Consider the following 22190-nt stretch of genomic DNA (forward strand, 5'->3'; position numbering starts at 1 on the left):
TACATCACATTTGAAACTGGATCTGTCGAGTTCTCAAGGAAAAGCTACCCTGGCGAAAAAACGGTCGGCTAGAACATAATGAGACTAGTGTCCCGACTATTACGAAGTAGTTTCGTGCTGAATAATCTGACAGCAGCATGATGGCTCCTTAGCCTTCTAATTGTGGGTTGGATGGGGCCGACTACTGTCTGTTAAACACAGTAGGATTGTCACTCTTCCCCCGCTAGATAGATAGGCTAGGGGATTCAACTATCTTGTACGGAGTACCGTGGTCTAGTATCTGGACTATCGACCCCGTACGCAGCATTGCTTATTAGGATCAGCCAGCTATTTTTGTACGTCATGATTTAGACCGGTATGAGCGCTACCTACCGCTCACCACAAAAGGTTTCCTCCTTTTGTTGTCTTCATCTGAGACGAAGATCTGCGCGCAAAATTGTTTCGGGTGTGAATGAGCTGCAGTAGTTGCGAACTTGAACGGACAATACTTAGGACGGTTCTCTATTAGGGGCAAGCGAGCGCAAAAACCGGTTTCCTACAGGACTGCTGCCGCTTTGCCGATGTGCATAACTTATGCTGTATGGCGAGTCAACAAGGACTGCCTATGGGCTGGAACCCCTCCCCTACACCCTTTTGCAGTCTGGTAGCATTCGCAAGACCCGCAACAGTGAAGAGAGAGCGGCCGGTGAAAGAAAGCTTGCGGTGTCGCAGGAGGCAATTGTAGACGGTGGCCTCTACAACGAATGGTGGTCGCGTCAGTGGCAGCACAGCAGCACAGCATCCTCGCGGTCGCACAGGCTGGAGGTAAAATCAGGCCCTTTGGAGAAAGTCGGACATTTACCACAGGCCAATCGCGCCTCGAGTCCACCGGATGTGCATACAGCACTCTAGTTGCTGTTCCCGGTCGCCGGAGAGAAGCCTGGGGTTTGATCGGTGATAAGGATACAGGACCCTCTGAGTTGCGGGCTTACTCGCTCTTGAGAGCTTGTCTATAGCTCTGGACCGATTATGGCCGCTCGGAAATCCTTGGACACAGGGACAAAGGATGAATAGGCCTGCGAGGGAAGGATGCAAGATCATGGGATCGGATTGGCAATCTGGGGAGGGGATGGGAATTGAAATGGCTCGCTGGCGAGTCACGGCCTTCATCTCTGGTGACAGCATCATGAGACGAATCGATGCCAGGGTGGTCACAACCTGATCGTCCCGATCATGAGAAGCGATTGGAGGGTTCCGTACGATCATTTTTTCTTTGTGCGCCGATGACTCCATGATTATTCGACCCCTACCTTACCTCCCCAAGTGCTGGAAATCGACTAGGATACACGTAGCCTATGCAAATTGACGGGGGATTCCATGTTGGCAAGACCCGACACTCTGGATACTGGCCGATCCCTCGCTGAATAGTTCCAAGCAACTTGTTGGAGTCATAAACCTAAAACGGGACTATCAAGATCATTTGGGTAAAGAAGGGGTGAACAGGGTGCTGAGCAGCAACTGCATAAGATGTTTGCTTTCTGTAACCCCCTACACCGGTCGTCGGTGAAGGATATAATTCATGTATAGTGACGGACAAATGCGGTACGAAGATCCTCCCTAGTCGTTAACGTCATCTCATGCCTCGGGAAGTGTGATAGACCTGAGTTCCTGACTCAGAGCTGATCGAGAAGACACTCGGAAGCTGTACTGCGCACGTACGCTGCATTTACTCATGATCTACGGAGTACGGACCACTAGTCTCTTGCTCTCTGGGAACTCTCCTGAGACTTTAAGGGGATGGTGCCCCCTGAAGTCGATCCCTCACGGCGCGTCCGCGAGCACTGACAGAATGGCTTCACGATTGTCCGGGGCAAGCCCCTTTCTAGACGACAGCTCCGGATGAATCTGGCATTTGCCTAAATGTCTAAGCGCCTAAGCAGTATCAACATGTCAGACACACGAGGAATCATTCACCGTTATTCTGCAATTAAAGTGGGCCCGAACAGACGGTGTTTGTGACGATGTGATATACACAATTTATAGGGCGTTTACTTTAGCTTAGTAAGAGGACCTGGACTTCTGGTTAGATTGCCATGTGAAATGACTCTGCACTATATCTGACAACTGTCCGGTGGATATCGATCACATAGGGCACCTAGTACCTAAGTACTTGAGTACTCAGTAAGGGTTGCCAGCTCGGAAAAGTGAGTGTCAAGAGCAGTGCCACTCCAAGTGGTTGAAATGGGGCCGCTCTATTCGGTGCGGACCGTTCAAGTGGGGCGGGTTGAAACTTTTCCAGCGTTTCCACTGTTCCACCTGGCACTCAACCGCCGCCTTTGTTTGGGTACGTACTCCGTACGGAGAGTGGCACGAGAGTCCGACTCTTAGACATCTTTCTCTGTGGACGACACAGTACGGAGTACGTATGAGTAAGATGATGGAGCCTCGAGCCGATGCCTACATCCCGAACTCTGAAGGAGAAAAGTGGGGCGTGATATGGTTGGTGCAGGGCTAGACTGCAACAGCGTAGATTGCCTGAAGGACCATGGCAAGGATCAAGGATCAGAGACCTTGGATCAAGGATCCTGGATCATGCCCGGTTGGCACTGACCAGAGACAAGACGGAAGAGTCAGGCGCAGGGACCACCCGTACCAAGCCAGTTAACTGGTAAGGCATGTAGTCATGTAGTGTGACTGTGCCGGGCTGTACAGTACCTTACTGATTCACTCATACTTTTTGCTGATTTAGTGGTCGTACTTTTTCCCCGACTCCCGGAGATGTGCCGCAGCAACCTGAGGCCCAAACGCTTTTGCTGCCTCAGGGCCACCCGCCCGCTGCAGATCCGACAATCCAATTTCATTCTGGAGGCGGTGCTGATGGGTTCCAGTTTTCAAATCCCGACTCCTACTTAGTTGAGTAATGATCAGCAGTACCTCGATCGGTGCCAGATTTGCTTTTCCGCTCACACATTTAAGGTTTGCCCTCCTAGGTTCGGCCGGTAATAATGGTTCCATTCGGTGATTTCTTAGTGCCTAATAAACCAACAGTAAGCCAGGACCACCATGACTAAGATTCGTTGTGATTGCGAAAGCTTCCAAAAATATAAGGGAGAGGAACAGAGGAACAGAGGGGTAATACAATGTATGATAGAATGAATCAATAAATTCGCTTTGCAGGTGTTCAACAATCCTTGCTCATGATGCTGTTCAATGAGATCCCTCCTTCCGGTAGATTGCGTTCGGTACCCCAATGATGGATCTCCTCGAATCCTAGTAGGTCTGAGGATTATAATTATCTCCATTCGATAAATGATTGGTCGCAGTGCGAAGTGCGTATGCAGGCTGCAACGATAGCTCAGAGCGAAAATACCCTTCCAGATTGTGTGGTGGTGCCACCTGCTGAACTCCTGGTAAGTATCGGTACCATCTATGTAAAGTTCGGCGGCTCTATTCTGCCCCCCTCCCAACCTCGGTCGGGTCGAAGTGGCCGGCGACCACAACAGCATTGCATTGACAGCTAGGTGACAAGAAGTTTGTAGTGACTTGACTTGAATGGAAATTAATCAATCTGAATGGGTTTGCGATACCAGGTATGCTGGCTCAACGAAGCGATAACACCTGAGCCAAGCAAGGCGCTGGGGTTGCATCTGCAGGATGGCAGGAAAGGCGCATTGACCACCCCCACTGGGCTGTTGTCATGTAAGTTATCTTGCGCTCCGAACACCTGGGAGAAGCAACCGATCCGGCGGACTGGGAAATCCTACCTCCAGTAACCCATGGCTTCTGTAGCTCCTCCATGTGGTCAAAATGAACATGGGTAGGTAGCACTCGGGTACGCACTTGTCGCAGGTGAGGTTCATTGTTTGGAATACCGTGACCGCGCAGCCGATTGTCAAGTGTCAACAGCATCCCCACTGCGGAGAGTGTACTGTACTGTACATACATCTGTAAGGATTTCACCTCAGAGATCTAATTACTTTCAGGACCATTAGCGACTCCAGCAGCTTCTCATCGGGGAGTCATATCCTTTAAACATTCTATCTCCAATGAACACCAATCATGTTCCTGTCAGCATAAGATTTCAGCTGCAGAGAGTGCCTACTAGGTAGTCTACCAGTAGCATAAGCGATAGGAAGTACTCCGCGCTAAACGGGATGAGCACAGGAGCAATTCCATACCTTCGACAGCAGGTACTGTACCCTGCTTAGAGTTCGCAAGCATCGTGTCAGGGGGCAGGGGGAGGTAGACCATCCAACCGTCTTACTGGCTGTCTTAAGCTCCTAGCCGAGTAAGAATCGCCTTACTTACTCGTAGTACTGTACCATCCACTTGCGAGAATGATAGTCCAATTGCCTTGATACTCGTTCTAGAGTGCTGTCTGGCCATCAGTTCATTCATCAGCCAGTGTTATTACTATTACGGAGTACACAGCCCAGCATAGAGCCCAGAGACCCCTGCTAGTCCTTATTTAGCTTAGTATCTCCGCTAGTGACAGATTCCCGTCCATTGAGGTCGCATCGCTTAGAGAACAATGTCAGGATACTAGGCTGTTCCTAGCTAGCGAGATCAATAGCTGCGATGCCTTACCAACTTTAGTTGGGCTTTACAAGTAAGTTCAACCGTGGTAAGAACTGCGAAGAAGATTCAATATCCGCCCCGGAGGTTATTCCGTCCTGTCGGTCGCACCCTAAAGCACCCTAAACTACGACATCACAGCCGCGAGTCGTAACCCTCCAGGTTTCTCCTCCCCGGAAGCCCCAGAGTCAGTCAGTCAAGTCCGTCAGCCCCACTAAGTTACAATGCATACTACTACATCAATATTGATATTATTCTTCTGCAAATATTTTGAGGGGGAGGGGGGAAGGTGTCTTTTTTTAGTTATTCAGATTGATTCTATCGATTATTTTTTTTACCTTATGACTAAGGTTCTGATTTCTTTTAGCAACTTTCGTCCTGCTGCTCCCCTCCGCGAGTTCTTCATCGGCCGGTCGCAGTCGCTTTGATGAAGACCCGTGGAAGTGCCATCGGGCCCATTGCCTTAGACGGTGGATCAGCTACCAGTCTAGCTTGTCCCAGTGTCCACCCCTCCGGCTCCAGCTAGTGCCGGATTTGATTTTCTTCAACTTTTGAACCCGAACAATCGGCTAACTTACAGTACTTACTTACTTTTGATGGCTCGCTAGAGAAAGATAATTATTTTTCAATTGAATTCCAGCTGCTAAGCTTCAGATTTTTAGGTATTGTTTATTTCTTGTTATCATCGGTCCCCCCGTTACTGAATACTTAGTACCAACTTTCACCTCCTCTTCTGCAGGGCCCCCCTGGTAGGATTAGAGTTTTTGGGATGATGAGGGATGATGAGGGATGATACGATACCATCCATTTCCGCCATTCATCAGACCGAAGAGCCGGAGGTGCGCCGCCCCGTTCCAGAAAGCAGGGTAATGATATTATTAGCCAGAACTCAGTATTCTACGTACATACTCAGAGTACTCATACTTTACTGGCATAGTAAAAGTAGATTAGGTAGTTGTGGTGAAGGTCCACGACCGCACGTATTATTTCAGCTTGTTCTCCCGTCTTTAGTTCACTCTCGGCGGCTTGCTTAGTTCCAGTTAGTTTTTTAGTTACCTTAATCAAATTAGTACTATGTCTGTGAGGTAGTTTAGTTAGTTAACTTACTTGGTTTTAGTTACTTCATTACAGTACATACAGTACACAACTGACTCTTCCACTCTCTGCCTTTCTCTCTGCCTTTTCCCCCCTCTCTCTGTGGAAATCTAGTCAGGTCTAGTCTTGTCACACTCTTTCTTCATCTTCCTCCTCCATCCCCATCTTGAACATCCTCTTCCCTCCTCCTCCTCCTTCTCCTCCTCCTTCTACTACCCCCCTCCCTCCCCCTCCTATCCTCCTTGAAACCTCGCACGGGTCAATCGCTCTGGGCTATTTGTCGTTCTTCCCCCAGTCCAGTTCGCAGTTGTCCCCAGTTCGAATTTCTTCCTCCTTAATCCTCTTTCTTCTCGCCCATTGCGACGCCCGCTTCAACGCTTATTTGCTAATTCTTAACCTTCTCCTTGGCTCGGTCGCTGCAGCGAATTCCTCTCGTTTGCCCCCGTCTCGCCTCCACCCCCTCCTCCTACTAGCTTTTCCGTTTCACTCAACCGCAGGGTCGGCTCGTGACTTTTTCATCTACCACTAGCAGTCTCTACGTCAAAGACATAATAATACAGCTTGAGGACCCGGAAGGTTTCTGCGCGTATCAGTCTCCCACTTGGTCATAGTTCCGTTGCATCATTTCATCTATGGTTGTCTCATAGTGAGTTTTTGTCCTCCCATTCGCTTACGTCTCTCTCGTCAACGATCAGCGATCGCTGGGAATATATGTCGGTCAAGCAGTCACCTAACGTTCGCTCAGGTTATCAGATCTGCATTAGTGCTTCATCATGGCTTCCAGACCTCCTCTATCGCCCCCGGTGAACGAGACGGAGCACTCCGTCAGCCGGATCACTCGTGAGGGGAAGAAGCTTACATACAAGCTTACGGTGATGCAACAACCCGAGCGGGCAAGAGCATGCGGTGCAGGCGCCAAATGTACGTCTCCAAATCCGTTTGATATGAATCGCTTGCGTGTGAAGAAACTGACAAAATTGTCTCCGATAGCTTCTGCCGACCGCCGTCCGGTTGATCCTCCGCCTGTGGTTGAGTTGCGAATTTTCGAATCTGATCCCAGCGACGACACGCTTTGTACGGACATCACCTTCGCATATAACGCCAACTTCTTCCTTTATGCCACATTAGACAACGCACGTCCAATGGCTCAGGGTAGACTTGCTCCAACTCCAACGTTCCCCGTTCTCACAGGCGTGCCCGTGGCAGGAGTGGCATATCTTGACCGCCCCTTCCCGGCGGGATTCTTCATCTTTCCCGATCTATCGGTGCGTCACGAAGGACTTTACCGGCTGAGCTTCCATCTTTACGAGGAGACCAAGGAAAGCAAGGATGCGGACGAGGGAGCGCCGATCCCGTCACCAATGCTGAAGACGAATCCATTAAAGCCGACGATACCAAAGTCATTCCTCGAATTCCGCCTCGAGGTTGTGTCAGTCCCATTCACAGTCTTCAGCGCGAAGAAGTTCCCGGGTTTGACACAAAGCACACATCTCAGTCGAATCATTGCGGAGCAAGGCTGCCGTGTCCGTATTCGCCGCGATGTCCGTATGAGACGTCGCGGAGACAAGGGATCCGATGACTACGATTATGATGAGGATAGGATGATAAGCAGCCGGCGTGATCGCTATTCTACCCCCGACACTTATCCGACTCCAGCTGAACGCCCACGGTCGACAAGCATTGGTACCGTTGATCAAGGCTATGGGCCTGAGGCCTCACGCCGTCCGTCCGCGGCCGAATACGGCGTCCAGAACCCGCAACTCTACCAGCATCCTATTGCTCATGCTCCAGCTCCAACCACAGCATCCACTCCCTCTCCTGTTACTCCAGTCGCATTTGCGACTCAGAATTCTACGTATCAATCGCATCTTTCCTTCGGGTCGACGCAAGCTCAATATTCCGCTCCCCAGATACCAAGGAATCCGCCGTCTGGATCAATGCCAGTCGCTGCCTACTCAGCCCGTCCGACGCACTCGCATTCTAGAAATCCATCAACCAGCACCGAGCATGAGAAAGATGCGCACCGGATCTACTTACCGCCTATCCGGTTGGACCCATCACATCCAGCGCCGTCACCCACTGAAACACGTTCTTCCGATCCTCCAACGCACCCAGTAGTCGCGCAGCACACGACAGCTCACCCATCACGCAGCGGCAACATTCTTCCGCCGATCAGTGCGATCTCGGGCGAGATCCCCATCAATATGCCTCGGCCTCAGAACAACACTGCTTCCAGTCCTGTTCATGAAATCGCCCAGAACAAAGGCTATTGTGGGACACCAGCTCTGCACCGACATACGCCAAGCGAACGCACGAAGAATCCTTTGGTCATGCCGAGCGCCCACTGCACAACGGCATGCGCCCCGATCGAGAGCCCACTCCTCCACTGGAGCGACGGCTTTCCGACGCCCGACAGGAGGCATCGTACAGCCTGTCCCGGGACGAACTAGCATACAAGCGAGCCAACGGCAGGATGGTCACTAAAATTTCTCCGGCTATGATTCATCATGGACATGGTTTATAGCGTCACGCTTTTCTCTGTCTCCGCAACTCTAGGGAACACCTTTTTATATAGGACGGCGTCTTGGCGAACCGGCCCGTCGGGATGACTTATAATTTTCTTTTAACTTAACGAGGATTTTGGAAGGGCAATTTGGTCCGAAAAGAGAAGGGTTTTGGGGGAGTTTAATTCGATTCTTTGTCATGACAGCAGACATGACGTCTATACCACAGTTTATTTTTGTTTTTTCCGTCGTCCTTGTCTTTGTTGTATATGATCTACCTTGGATTTCACACCATACATATTCCCCCTATGTTTATTGTTGTTTATTTCTGATTGCCAAGTGGGATGGTGTCACCCGTCGGCTGGATTGAATCTCGATTTTTTTTTCTTACATTAGGCTGGCCAGAAATGAATATAGCCATCAGAAGTACGCCGTCAGATATCATCTATCGTCTAATATCTTTGAGTTATACTGTATCAAGCTGCGTAGTCACCATTCCGAACCCATCTAAATGCCATGTACATGATGTCCATATAGTACATGTCTTAGTGAGATTTGTGAAAGCTGTGGTATGCCAATAGTCTTACAGGAGTTTTACAGGAGGGGATCTATCTCATTGGAGCTATCCTACATTCCAGAACACTGGGGCTAATTACTAGGAAAGTGATGAGCGATGATGAGACAATCATTCCTCTCGGGCCATGGAAAATGAAGCATTGTCATCCCAGACACGGGAAGGTGTCTTGGCACATGGGTTACGGAGTACCTTTAAATGTAAACAAATGTAAACAAACAGTTCCAGTTATGTTGGTTGGTTGCTGATAACAATCCACTTTGTCCTCTCCTCACTCCCCAGTCGTCATTGCCGCCGCCGCCGCCGCTGCCTTCTCTGCCTGACCGCTTCTTTTCTCTCTCCTCCACTTCTCTCCCCCGCGTGGTCTTCCCCGGTTTTCTATCGTCATTTGCCCTTGTTTGCCCAGCCCAGTAGATGATATCTTTCAGCATCTCTGTTGATGCGTTGACGTGTTGACGGAAGAAGATAAAGATCGACTGCACCTGCGCCTTTCTGACTCTGGATCGATCGAGCAAAGTCTGAAGGTGTGCGACCGACCGACGGTGCGAAAGTGGATGGATGAATTGTGAGCAAGCAAGCGCAGTAAGGATGGCCGATCGCGCCCATGGACACTGCACGGTCGAGGTTAGTTCCAAGTACCTCAATTCACCCCTCCGTTCCTCCCACTCTCTTGCTTCCAGTCTGTCTTGTGATTTCTATTCCACCTGCACCGTTCAAGCTTTGGTCCTGCCCGTGGCGCGCGTCCACCTCCCTTGCGCAGCGGGTGTGTCACCTCTGCCGTCGCGTTCACAGACATCCAGGATTAGACTGGTTTTGAACGAAGCTTGAATCAAATTAACACTGTGATTCTGTCCAACATCCAGGCCTCCATTGATGACCGTGCGGAGGGGAAGGGTGTCGACGCGCTCGAGACCGATCGTGAGCTTGAACTATCGCTTCAGTCCATGTGCGCCGACCACCACGTGGTCCACCAACATCAGAGGAGCTCCCGGCGCAAACATGCGCGCACCATCGGGGACTCCACCGCCGATGAATCCGAGTCCGAGTCCGACGATTCCGGTCGGTTTGACGATGCCGAAGAGTCGAACTATCCCTCCTGCGCGCAGAGTAGATCCCCGTCCGTTCATTCGGCAAAGCGACGGCGGTCTAATGAGTGGCCTTTACAGTTGGAGAACGGCGGAGAATTTTCAATATCACAGGATAATGATGATCAACAACAACCTATCCAACGGGCTGCGGGTAGCAGCAACAAGACGGGCGGGCACCGGAAGCCGTTCCAGACGGCGGTGGGTAAGATCTCTCCACGGACGTCCATGGGATCTGCTGGCCGGTTCGGTCGCCAGACTGGTGCGTCCGGCCGCGGCCGACGATCGCGGTTCGTCGAGGGAACAATGAGCGACAGCGTGAGCGAGAAGCCACCGAGTATCTTCCTGCGCGATGATGCACGCCACGGTGGAAATGGGACGGGCCAGCAACGGGGCTCTGGGATATTCCGGTTTGGAAAGGCGATCGCCTCCGCGTTCAATCCCTTCGGTGCTTGGGGGTGGAAAAGCAATGCTGATGCCAACAAACAGCCGGATGATCCGCTTGCACAGGCAGAGCGGGCCTACGCGGAGCTTAAGCGCTCCGGTTACAAGGGTACAGTCAAGGGTAGCTATATACGGAGCTTGGATGGGGAGTCTGGAGTTCCTCCCAAGTCCTGGAATCCCATCCCAGAGCCAGCGGCTTACCCGCCCATAGCGCATCATTCGAGACAGAACTCGGGAGAAGGGAACGAGTCTGGAGGGTCTATTCGATCCTCGTTCCAGGAGCTGCGCAAAGCCAAGTCATCCCTGGGCATTCCATACATTAAACGCTTGGACTCAAACAAGCTTTCCTCCGAGGAACAGCCGGAGGGCGCGGAAGTGCGACGCCAGAAGTCGCGCAAAGAGCTCCAGCGACAGGCCAAGCTGATGAAGCGCGTGAGCGACCTGGAACTCAAGTTACAACGGGCGCGTCGGGAACTGCACGACCTAGTTGGCGGCGAGGAAGAAGAAGTGCAGGCACCGACTCCCTACCTCGACAAACCATACTCTCGCAAATTTGTCCCCGGCGCACTTCCCTCGCTTCCATCGGAGCGGTTGTTGCACAGCAATAGTCGGCCGACATCCCCAATCTCCTCTCGAGCCGTGTCGACACCTTTGATCTCCCTGGCGGAGAACATTCACCAGAGCGAATCTGTCGAAGCGCAGCAGAAAGCCACGCCAAGCAAGCCTATAACCGGTACGCAGCAGCAACAGGATGGTATGACACCACGAACACCTAAGGATCCCCAGCCCCAATCGTCTTTGACCGCAGACAGTCCCACCCTCAAACGCAAGTCGCCAGACCCTGCATCCTTGAAAAAGATCCAGCCCGAATCGACGCATTCCACAGACAGCCACCGCCACTACTACGGACCAGCCAGCACACCCACTCCTCGTAAGCCCAAACTGCCGAAGATGGGTCCCGGCGACAGCCCCGGCTCCGTCGAGCGAAAGCATTCTGCCTCCGGTCGTTCCCCGAATACCCCCAGCGAGGAACGCGGTCGCAGACGCTCCACCCCTCTCCGATCATCGCCCAGCAACCCTCGCTCGCCTTCAGCAGTGGCGGCGCGTAGACACGCCTCCAACTCCAGGAATCGTGCTCCCCAGCCTCAGCCTAGTCTGCGGATGAAGAAGGGCCGCCCAGATCTGCGATCAGCCAGTGCGGGCGAGAGCCTACTGCTGCCTAGTCCGGGTGAGGCGGATGACCACGACAAGGAAAATCAGCAGGCGCAGCTGCGGCTGTATAGCAGCAGCGTCGCGCTGGTGAAGGCGGATCAGTCCGAGGAGATGGCCATAACGACGACTCTGGCATCCGGGGAGGTAATGACAAGCCCCAGTCCCAGTTCGTCTCCTAGTAAGAAGAAGTCGGCTCGCTACGAGTACATCCCGCCTGTGCCACCGCTCCCGAAGAACCTGTCTGCCACAGCGGCGAAGGTAGACCGGCGGCTGGCGAGGGAGATGGGCAAGAAGCGGGAGGCGCGGGATCGCGAAAAGGCGCAGGCACAGCCCCAGTCGCCGTTGGGACAGAAACTTGAGACTGTGGGAGCGGGCCAGCGGTCGGGCTCCGGCGGTGCTCACAGCTTCCAATGGCCGGAGGATTTCTTTTGATTCGCTTTTGAGGGATGGCTGTGAGGTTGCGGTGGAGTTGATGCCCTGTTGTCCGTGTTTTGTCTTGGTGTATTAACTGCTGGTCATTGCCATGCACCAGCACATGACATGCGCCTCTTGAGTCGACTTGACCATGAGAGACCCTTACTTCGTCTATTATGGCGATGGAGATAAGGGCTCGATAACCGTTTCCTATGTCCATCCCCTTACTCTTTAATGAATGTAACGACGTGATGACTGCTACCACTGAAAGAATACTCGAGTTTCTTCTTTGTCAATTGCCCTTGAAGAATACTACCATCGCTCAGCGCATAGCTAATCCGCTAAGCATGCACGTACCCCATTCAACTGTCCTGTCCCTAGCCCTGGAAGTCAAGGACAGACTCCCAGTTTACAAGATCGCCGTAGCATTAGCATGCGATCCAACACCACCTACACAACACACGAAATAGTTAGCCAACATCCTCCGCATCCCACATTCCCACCAAAGAACAACCCCTCCCCCCGCCCCCGCGGTCCACAAAACCAATCCCAAGATTACAAAAGGGGGCAACTCACCAAAAACCATCGCCGGCGCACTCGTCACAAACACCGTCCACCGGCCCACCTCCCGACACCGGCCCGCCAACCGTTCCAGATCCCACATTTCCCCGATCATCATCCCCCAACACGCCAGCAGCTCCTGATGCATGAACCCGCCCTGCCCCCCCTCCCGCGTGGGCGGCCAGCACTCAAACGTCGGCGAATCCCCCGCCACCGCCGCGAAGTAGCAGTCATGCAACCAGGTCAGCACGTCCTCGTCCTGCGCGAGCCCGGCCCAGCAGAGGTCCGCGTGCGAGCGGCGCGCCGCGGCGCGGCGCTGCGCGGGCGTGAGCGTGTGGTACTGCTCGACGAAGCCCGAGCGGATGAGCAGCAGGTCGCCCGGCTGGATGTCGCCGCCGCGGGATGTGGGGAGGGGGTTGATGCCTTGGGCGCGGGCGCAGGCGTGTAGGTCGGATAGGGTGATGGGGTGCGAGGTGTAGGGGTCGTAGGGGTTGTCGGGGTGCGTGGTCAGGTGGTAGTGTCGGTAGTCGAGGAGGATGGCGCGGGTGGCGAGGCCGTGCGTGCTGAGGTGGTGGATGCTGCATTTGTGGGGGTCGGGGTCGGTTGGGTGGAAGTCTGTGGATTTGGTCTTTGAGGAGGGTTAGTTTGAGGGCTTGTTGGGTGGATGGTCGGTTGGGGATGTGTATGGTGCAGTGCGTACCCCGTTGTAGAAGAGTTTGGTGTCTAGGTGCGCGAACTGGATTATCGGGTGGTCATCTGGTTAGCATATATGGGTGGATCATTGGATCGTAAGCCAATGGCTGCATGAGGAGGCCCAGTACGAAGAGAGAGCTGCGTAGCCTACATGGCGAAATCCGTCCCACTGGGTGCCACTCTGCGTGTTCAGGGTATACGTATCGTCGTAGACCACGTCCTCGACGAGCTCCTTGATCTGATGCTGGAAGGGCTCGCGGTCGAAGGCCGGGGTCTCGGGGATGTGCAATGGGAGACTGTTGCTGCATTAGCTTTCCTGCAACACAGAGCTAGGTCGTGGTACGCCCTCGGCGAGTAGAGGCAATAACCGCTTTTCGACAAAACTCACTCAAGTCGGATCATCTCCCCGAGCTTGATCTCCGCAGCTGCAGCTTTGACTCGAGCCGGCGTCAGCAGATTCAACCGTCCGAGCTACAGTATACAAGGTCAGCTAGGAACTCGAGATGCACAACAGTTCAACGTGAAAAGCAACAGTACCTGATCATCTTTCCCCCAGACCCATGCAGCATCCTTCGGCGCCCCAGGAATCTTAGGCAGTTCCTTGCGAGTGGGGAACCGCGTGCAATTCGGATCCCAAGGGAGCTGATCGGGAGCTTGGACCCGTTCAGAAGTACCCGTGGTAGACATGTCGGTAGCACGGTCTCCCGCAGCAGAGGTTGTTGGCGCAACGATCTCCGAGACCTTCTTCAGTCGTTCATGAACATACCCCATGGCTGCGGTAGGTGTTGTGTACAGTATATATAGCTTTCCCCGCTTGGTGGAATCGACTGACCGTGGCTCACAGTGGATTGAGTTTGTGGAACCGTCAAGACCTGAAGCCCCATTATACCCTCCGAATGGACTGCAACTGTCCCCATTTATGGGTGCGTCTGCTCCACATCACTGCTTCTTTCGGGTATGACGAGCCTTCTTGGCCGAGGCATATGGAAGGCTCGTGAGGGGGACATTGCCGAATGAACCCAACCTTCAGCCGGAGGAACACGAATAAGAATCGACCGTCCCCGCTGCGAAGCTTCAATAATACCAATCTTAAGATTAATGATGACGCATGGTGGGGGGAGAGAGTGAATCTTTGCCGTTGATGTCAAGGAGCATGGAAGGCCGGTGAGGGGAAGTTTGGCCGGAGTATCCGCGCATCTACAAGCGAAGGTACTGTACTCGTCACGAGACTACACAAGGAAATTGCTTGGTAGGCCAGAAGGCCTCCTTTTTCGGTCTTTTGATTTCATCATCAAGGATAATGTCTCGTAGTAGTATGATACAAAGATGGTCCACGCTCAATCATTGTCCGCACGTCATCCACAACAGAGACTGGAGCAGCCAACCGACAATATCCAGAACCTCAGACATTGACCCATGTGAGGTGACGATATCAAACATAATAGTAACAGACTCCACCACGTCCAGAAGATCGCTGCAATGAAGGTTCGAGACCTGCCCATGCTTGAGTAAGAACGCCAAATTTGACACCAGATGTAACAGTAGCCATCCCAGCACATAGTCACCAAATCCACCATAACCCATAAGGACCCCCATCACAATCGGAAGTCATGACCTTCTGCACGTCAAGACCATGTATGTATTCATTGGATGCTCCATCAGACGCCAGGGATATCAGGAGAAACAAAAAAAGTAGTCGTGGACGGGCATAAACCACTCCTCAGAGAAAAGAATAGCAACAATAATCGCTAAGCGCATGATACAAGAACTGCTGCTTGACAGTCATGAAAAGACAAAACCAAAGGGACGATTTAGATCTGCGTAGGCACTCCGGTGGACTGAGGAGCATTGCGACCACCACGGAGACCGCCACGGCCACGAGAGTTGTATCCACGACCATAACCTCCGCGGCCACGGCCATAGCCTCTTCCTCTGCCCCGGCCCCGATAGCTGCCCCGATAACCATCGACGCTGCCCTGACCAAACGTCTCGATGTTCCGCTTCTCCTCCTCACCGCGCCACTCACGGCCGCCGGCACGAGCACCAGTACCCTCTTCCCGATCGCGAGCCTCGCTCGAGATGTTGTCAAAGAAGGAGGTAGCCCGGTTGTACGAGTTGACGTTATCCGCGCTGGACTTATCGGTGTATTCGTCCTCGCCTTCAGGGAAAGCAGCCTCGGCTTCATGCACCGGAGAGCCAGTGGCAATAGCTTCCTTCACCAGATCCTGCTTGTTGAACTTGGCATTGGCGGTCTCGAAGTCGTAGTCGGTGTCAGGAACCTCAACCTTCTTCGCCTGGCCCTGATAAGGAGCGCGGTGACCACCACGTCCGCCTCGTGGGTGCGGATGACCGCCGCGAGGAGCCCGATTTCCTTCGTAAGGCTTCATTTCAGCGAGCTGCTTTGTCATGCCGTCCACAGACGCCTCGCCATGACCAGGAGCCTTCTGTGCACTGGGTTGAGGCAATTTAGCCATGGCAGCCGCGACAGCAGCAGTGGCAGCACGAGTGGCTTCAGTAATGGCCGCCTGAGCAGCAGTACCTTGCGACACATTGTTTCCCACATTAGCACCGGGGTAAGGGCCTACAGCTGGGACTGGCGGCTTAGAGTGCGTAGCAATCGGGATGGCCGGCTGCACACGTCCGCTCCTGGGTCCGGTGGGTGGTATCTTGGATGTAACCGGAAGCGCCGCCGCCGTCGCGGGAATACTGGAGGCTTGTACGGCTTCCATTACGGAAGGTTTCGATTCAACAGGGGGTGGAGGAGGGTTCTGACCAGCAGCAGGTGCAGGCGTGGCATTCCGGCTGGCGGGCTTACTGGAGGGCCGTTCACCAACGGGAAGCTCGGAGGTGGCTTTAGGAACGTTTACAGGGCCCGCACCAGGCGCCCCCTGACGCTGTGGCGGAGGGGTCTGGTGTTGACCAGGGGGTCCAATAGGCATCTGATGAGGGGGAAACTGGCCTGGTCCTTGAGGGAATCCTTGACCCGGGGGAGGGTACCATCCTGGGGGAGGAGCTCCGTACGGCATATTAGGGAATCCGGGCCCAGGAGGGAAACCAGGAGCCCCAAAGCGCTGCCCATAGGGAGGGTAGAAGCCCTGGAACTGAGGTTGCTGGGGATAGCCAGGAGCCGGACGAGGAGGTTGCTGTGCTTGGGAGTGAGGAGAAATGCCTTGAGGACCTGGACCAGGACGAGACATGCTCTACACCAATTGACACGTTAGTATTCTTGCATCATAGAGGAGTGTTTTCTTGTGCAAGGGCCAAGGGCAAGGTGTTTTGATCTTGTCAGAAGGAAGGCAACGGAAAAATCCACACGGTTTTGCGCTTTCAGAACAGGTCTGTGTTTACATCCGAAATATTTCATCATAAGATCGAGTGTCCAGAGGACACCAACACCAGAGGTGATGAGGGGGTGAGACGGGAGTGTGTTGAGCAAAACTTACCCCTAGGATGGCAGGATCATCAGGGACCTGAGGAGGTTCGGATGGTGCATTTTCCTTCTTGTCCTCCGCTACGCTAATGTCTTTTACGTCGCTGCCCCGGAAGACAATGTATTCATAAACACTGGCAGACGGGGCGATCTCCTCAGCTGGGTTGCCTCGACGGCCCTCAGTTCCAAAAGAGACGACATTCTCCAGAGCTATTGTGGAAGCTTCAGGGTTGATCTCATGCAAGGTTCCAACATAGCTAGCGGGGAGCTGTCAGTACGAACAGTCATTGCCAATGCTTGCGAGGGCAATGGATGCGAGCACGGAGCCGGAGCAGGAGAAGCTCCAGGAGATGGAAAGGTGGCACATACCGAATGTCACTCTTGGAGATCAGGTTGAACCGCTGACTGCCAGGTGTTAACTCCCGCCTAGCCGCACAAACCCTGGATCACACCAGTAGGTAGGCATAGAAGACTGACCCTATTAAATGGTTCATATCCATGCTGAGAGGGAGAGTTGCGCGATTGACGCGCAGGAAAAGAGAGAAAGGAACAAGGGGAAAAAGAGGGAGAAGTGAAGATATAGGAAAATTCGGGGAAGAGAGAGAAGGGCAGAGAAGTGAAAGGAAGAAGGAAGAGGAAAGGTCGAAAAACGGAAGAAGCCGGTTTTGTGGGTGGGAAAGGTTGGGGCTCCGGCGAGCGTGAGAAGCTCACCGCGCAGTTCCTTCGCCAGTTTTGCCCAAAAGGAACCACGTGAGGGCGGGGAAAGCAGCTGAAGCTTAGTCATGGTACCGTGGGTCGGCGATGATGATGATGATGGTGGCTAGCGATCGCATTCATCAAACTCAATTGATCACAACCCAGTGTTTTCCTCTTATCTGGTACCTGTCACAAGCTTCACAATGGCTCAATCAAGTCATCGCGATGACTTCTTTCAAACCACGTTCGTTTCCAACTCGCTGCCCAGCCGCAGTCCGCATGCCCCTCGCTGATTCCTTCCGGCTGCAGAGCTTCCCTTGATGAGCAAAAACGCAAGGATGCCAAGTCACAAAATACCAACGGAAACCCTATTCGGCTCCAGAGCAAGATTCTGGCTGTCGCTGCTGATCCCTTAAGCAACAACGCCGTCTTCGTGGCTCAGAGTGGTGGAACAGTGCGCAAGGTCGTACTCGAAGTAGGTGCATGGCACAGCCGTATTACGAGGACCGTGGCTAAACATGTGGTAGACCGGAGAAACCGCAGCCATCTACAAGGGCCCAACTGCACCGATTACGAGTCTATGCTTTTCGCCCAACGGCCGCCTATTGTTCGCTGGGTGCTGGGATAAGACCGTTTGGAGTTGGGATGTAACTACGAAGGAACGCCAGCTGCGCTATGAAGGCCACACGGACTTTGTCCGGTCCGTCATCAGCACGAGACTACGTGGACAAGATGTTCTGGTTTCGGGCGGCGCCGATGCGCAAATAATAGTGTCCGACATCGCGACTGGACAACGATTGGCCGTGCTGAAAGGCCACGCCAAGGGGATTCAAGATTTGGCCTTTGATCCCATCTCGCTGGACTCGGACAGCCCAGAGCCGATTGTGTTCAGTGCTGGAAGCGACAGAGAGATTCGACAATTCGACATCTCTAAGGGCAGCCAAGACCTAACCGGTACCGCTGCAATCCTGGCTCACGAGACCAACGTGCATAAACTGTTCTTCGACCAGGATGCCGATCTATGGACTGCGTCAGCCGACAAGACTACCAAGTGCTTGAGTCGAGACGACGGCTGGAAGCCCAACACAACCCTGGACCATCCCGACTATGTGCGTGATGTGGTGGTTTACGAGCAAGGTGGGTGGGTGGTCACAGCGTGCCGTGATGAAGAGGTCCGCGTGTGGAATCGATCGGTATGTCTCTATTTCCAGAGATTGCTGCGTTGGCTCGACTAATGCTTACCCAAATGAGACAGACCGGGCAACTCTACCATACCTTCTCTGGACATTACGAAGAAGTGACAGGACTAGTACTGGTGGGTACCACAGTCGTCAGTGTCAGTATAGATGCTACTATCCGACAGTGGTCTCTGAAGCCCGATGAGCTTCAGACGGCAGTAGCCATGGCACAAAAGACCTCGACCGAGGATGAAGAGCAGCCCACCAACCCCGGGTCGATGCTTACCGAAGAGGAGGAGCGGGAGCTTGCCGAGCTGATGGGCGAGGATTGAGACTACTCTATGAGACTACTCCAAGAATGACCGTCACGACTAAACTTCCAAGCGATATGATTAATGGACTGATATCGAGTAAAGTAGTGTACTGTACCGTAGTCAGTAGAATCAGCCGTAGCGTACAGTCCCAGGTCAAATGCCGAGGTGTAACCACCGTCCACGTGACCATGCAGGGGCGAGTCCATGACGCACGGGCGACGATCTCCCGGATGCGGGCCAGGCGGACTAGTGATGTTACTAACTGACTAGTAACGCGGGCACATGCGTTTCCTCCCTCGTCCCCCTCTCCCCTCATCCCGCTCCTTGCCTGTCTGTCTGCCGAATCACTCCGTTTACATTTACTCTTCGATCGATCGCTGGATATTGCTTGGTCTCTGGATCAGATCGCTTGCAGCTGGTTTGTCACTCACTTTTCTTATCCCCCGCTAGTTCCCTGCCATCTGTTAGCCTGCTACAACGGCCAAGTGGTGATATCTTATCGGCTGCCTGGAGCTGCTTTCTAACACGAGCGCATCGCAAGCAGGCTGCCTGTCTAGTGCGAGATCTTGACAAACTATTGACTGGTGAAAGGTCTAGTCCCACGTGAATGTCTTACGGCCTCAACATGGCTGCCCCGTCAGGCATGCACCATAATCTGGCCGACGCAGGGCCGAAGCTCGTCAATCGACTGCGGGACAGCAAATCACCTTACGTCCGTCAAATACCCGCAAATCGAACCCGTCTGTCCTCACTGACGCATTAATAGGTGCGGGCGCATATGAACAATCCAGTAGCATGGCAGCTTTGGGACACAGAAGCCATCGAGTTGGCCAGACGCCACAACCGGTTGATCTTTCTGAGCGTCGGGTATTCGGCATGTCACTGTAAGCCCTGTCTCTCGCTTCAAGACTTTGTCACATTGATCTTCGGAAATAAATAACCCGCATTAGGGTGTCATGTTATGGAAAGAGAGTCTTTCATGTCCCACGAAGTGGCTTCAGTGCTGAACGAGTCGTTCATCCCAATCAAGGTGGACAGAGAGGAGCGACCCGATGTCGACGATGTCTACATGAACTATGTCCAGGCAACCACCGGGTCAGGCGGCTGGCCCTTGAATGTTTTCCTTACTCCGGATCTTGAACCTGTTTTTGGCGGGACATACTGGCCCGGCCCCAACTCCTCCACCCTGACAGGAAACGAGACGATCGGATTTGTCGAAATCCTTGAAAAGCTCCGGGATGTCTGGCAGACGCAACAGCAGAGGTGCCTCGAGAGTGCGAAGGAAATCACCAAACAGCTCCGGGAATTCGCTGAGGAGGGCACACATTCTTACCAAGGCGATCGACAAGCGGATGAAGACCTGGACATTGAGCTGTTGGAGGAGGCCTATCAGCATTTCGTTTCCCGATACGATCCTGTACATGGAGGATTTTCCACGGCTCCTAAATTCCCCACACCTTCTAACTTGGCCTTTTTGCTGCGTCTGGGAATCTATCCAACTGCGGTGTCGGACATTGTCGGGAAGGACGAGTGTGAGCGGGCGACCGCCATGGCAGTCAATACACTTATTAGCATGGCGCGTGGAGGAATTCGAGACCATATCGGGCATGGCTTTGCGCGGTATAGTGTTACCCCCAACTGGGGATTACCTCACTTCGAGAAGATGCTGTACGACCAAGCACAGCTTTTGGACGTCTATGTAGACGCGTTCAAGATCACTCATAATCCTGAGTTACTGGGGGCTGTGTACGACCTGGTCAGCTACCTCACATCGGCTCCGATCCAGTCACCAGCAGGCGCTTTCCACTCCTCTGAAGACGCGGACAGTCTCCCGACGCCTAATGACACCGAGAAGCGTGAAGGCGCATTTTATGTTTGGACGTTGAAAGAGCTGACTCAGGTACTCGGTCAGCGAGATGCTGGGGTCTGTGCTCGTCACTGGGGCGTTCTGCCCGATGGCAACATCCCGCCCGAGAACGACCCGCATGATGAATTCATGAACCAGAATGTGCTAGCAGTCAAAGTGACACCTAGCAAATTGGCCAAGGAGTTTGGTCTCGGCGAAGACGAGGTGGTCAGGATTATCAAGTCTGCAAAGCAGAAGCTGTGCGACTACAGGGAGAGGACTCGCGTACGTCCGGACTTGGACGACAAGGTCATTGTTGCCTGGAACGGACTTGCCATCGGGGCACTCGCCAAGTGCAGTGCACTATTCGAAGAAATCGAAAACACGAAGGCAGCGCAGTGCAGGGAGGCTGCAGCCAAGGCAATCAACTTCATCAAGGAAAACCTGTTCGACAAGTCGACGGGGCAGCTATGGCGCATCTACCGCGACGGAGCTCGGGGGACCACCCCTGGCTTCGCTGATGACTATGCATACCTGATAAGTGGACTGTTGGATATGTACGAGGCGACTTTCGACGACAGCTTCTTGCAATTCGCCGACCAATTGCAGAGTGAGTGCCTAGTAAGTGTTGAAAATAACCTGGCTCGCTAACACATCATTTCAAAGAGTATCTCAGCGACAACTTCCTCGCATACGTTGGCTCCACACCCGCAGGTTACTATAGCACCCCTTCAACCATGACACCAGGCACGCCGGGCCCTCTCCTACGCTTGAAAACCGGGACCGAGTCAGCTACACCATCCATCAACGGCGTCATTGCGCGCAATCTGCTGCGTCTCGCAAGTCTCTTCGAGGAGGAGGGATATCGTACCCTAGCCCGACAGACCTGCCGCTCGTTCTCAGTAGAGATTCTGCAGCACCCGTTCCTATTCGTGGGACTCCTAGACGCCATCGTCGGTTTGGAGACGGGAACGCGGAACATCACGGGTGTATTCAGCACAGCAGCCATCCCGCCGGGGCCAAGCAGCAGCAGCAGCAGCTCACAACAAGCATCATCTAACGACACCACCACCACCAGCCGCGCCGAGGAACCGATTGCCGCCCGCGATCTCCTGGTAAAGAAGCTCCGCGCCGAGGCCGGCCCGACGTTATCGACGGCGACCACGACCGTCTCACTTGTGGATATCCGACCCTCTCATCTAGGAGATTTTGTGGGAAACCAGTCTTTCTGGCTGCGGACGCGCAACCCCCTGTACAAAGAGTTGCGGCCGTCCCACCCGGCCAAGAATCATCTCATGGTCTGCGAGACGGGCCGCTGCACGATAGTAGACCTTTGACCCATAGTCTCTCTCTCTCCATTGAACAAAGGATAAATAACAAAGGAACATCTTTTTCTTCCTCTTTTCATCTGTTTTTTTCTGGGAAGGTTAAGCTTGCACTTTTTCGTGAAATCACTGCTGAGGACAAGGCTGTACATTCCGTGGAATCATCCTGTGGAATCAAGGTGTTTGTTGATAATTTAGTCTAGTCTATGTCATTAGCGCTGCTCGGGCCCAAGTTGAGATTTCTCCCGGCGTTCAATCAAAACAC

At 53.3% G+C, this 22190-nt stretch overlaps 7 protein-coding genes across 7 annotated transcripts; 4 read left to right on the forward strand and 3 right to left on the reverse strand.

Moving 5' to 3' along the window:
- The first annotated feature begins 6373 nt into the window (after nucleotides 1-6373).
- Nucleotides 6374-8298, forward strand: veA (sexual development activator VeA). The gene is made up of 2 exons (XM_025666693.1): nucleotides 6374-6570; nucleotides 6640-8298. The coding sequence occupies exons 1-2, from the start codon at nucleotides 6423-6425 to the stop codon at nucleotides 8097-8099; spliced, it is 1608 nt and encodes a 535-aa protein (XP_025524167.1). The 5' UTR covers nucleotides 6374-6422; the 3' UTR covers nucleotides 8100-8298.
- Nucleotides 8299-8957: 659 nt separating this feature from the next.
- BO86DRAFT_391954 (putative nuclear RNA binding protein) lies at nucleotides 8958-12276 on the forward strand. Its single transcript, XM_025672707.1, has 2 exons — nucleotides 8958-9351; nucleotides 9591-12276. Exons 1-2 carry the CDS (start codon nucleotides 9316-9318, stop codon nucleotides 11898-11900), a joined length of 2346 nt encoding a protein of 781 aa, XP_025524168.1. The 5' UTR covers nucleotides 8958-9315; the 3' UTR covers nucleotides 11901-12276.
- BO86DRAFT_345666 (uncharacterized protein) lies at nucleotides 11957-14292 on the reverse strand. Its single transcript, XM_025669217.1, has 6 exons — nucleotides 13674-14292; nucleotides 13525-13607; nucleotides 13288-13432; nucleotides 13144-13179; nucleotides 12459-13071; nucleotides 11957-12332 (listed from the first exon to the last, which is right to left on the reverse strand). The coding sequence occupies exons 1-6, from the start codon at nucleotides 13905-13907 to the stop codon at nucleotides 12292-12294; spliced, it is 1152 nt and encodes a 383-aa protein (XP_025524169.1). The 5' UTR covers nucleotides 13908-14292; the 3' UTR covers nucleotides 11957-12291.
- Nucleotides 14293-14391: 99 nt separating this feature from the next.
- On the reverse strand, nucleotides 14392-14839 carry BO86DRAFT_193511 (uncharacterized protein). The gene has a single exon (XM_025666694.1). It carries the CDS (start codon nucleotides 14730-14732, stop codon nucleotides 14478-14480), a length of 255 nt encoding a protein of 84 aa, XP_025524170.1. The 5' UTR covers nucleotides 14733-14839; the 3' UTR covers nucleotides 14392-14477.
- Nucleotides 14840-14947: 108 nt separating this feature from the next.
- Nucleotides 14948-17066, reverse strand: BO86DRAFT_402958 (putative G2/M phase checkpoint control protein Sum2; the record flags this gene model as incomplete). Its single annotated transcript, XM_025673900.1, has 4 exons — nucleotides 14948-16336; nucleotides 16580-16823; nucleotides 16936-16971; nucleotides 17044-17066. The coding sequence occupies 4 exons, from the start codon at nucleotides 17064-17066 to the stop codon at nucleotides 14948-14950; spliced, it is 1692 nt and encodes a 563-aa protein (XP_025524171.1).
- A 399-nt stretch (nucleotides 17067-17465) lies between these two features.
- Nucleotides 17466-18834, forward strand: BO86DRAFT_345674 (WD40 repeat domain-containing protein; the record flags this gene model as incomplete). Its single annotated transcript, XM_025669218.1, has 4 exons — nucleotides 17466-17506; nucleotides 17572-17737; nucleotides 17790-18455; nucleotides 18518-18834. The coding sequence occupies 4 exons, from the start codon at nucleotides 17466-17468 to the stop codon at nucleotides 18770-18772; spliced, it is 1128 nt and encodes a 375-aa protein (XP_025524172.1). The 3' UTR covers nucleotides 18773-18834.
- Nucleotides 18835-19081: 247 nt separating this feature from the next.
- BO86DRAFT_193541 (thioredoxin domain-containing protein) lies at nucleotides 19082-22034 on the forward strand. The gene is made up of 5 exons (XM_025666695.1): nucleotides 19082-19172; nucleotides 19296-19466; nucleotides 19521-19638; nucleotides 19705-21210; nucleotides 21267-22034. The coding sequence occupies exons 2-5, from the start codon at nucleotides 19362-19364 to the stop codon at nucleotides 21935-21937; spliced, it is 2400 nt and encodes a 799-aa protein (XP_025524173.1). The 5' UTR covers nucleotides 19082-19172; nucleotides 19296-19361; the 3' UTR covers nucleotides 21938-22034.
- The last annotated feature ends 156 nt before the right edge of the window (nucleotides 22035-22190 follow it).

Source organism: Aspergillus japonicus (genome assembly GCF_003184785.1).
Source record: "Aspergillus japonicus CBS 114.51 unplaced genomic scaffold BO86scaffold_60, whole genome shotgun sequence".
In the NCBI taxonomy this organism is placed as follows: Eukaryota; Fungi; Ascomycota; class Eurotiomycetes; order Eurotiales; family Aspergillaceae; genus Aspergillus; species Aspergillus japonicus.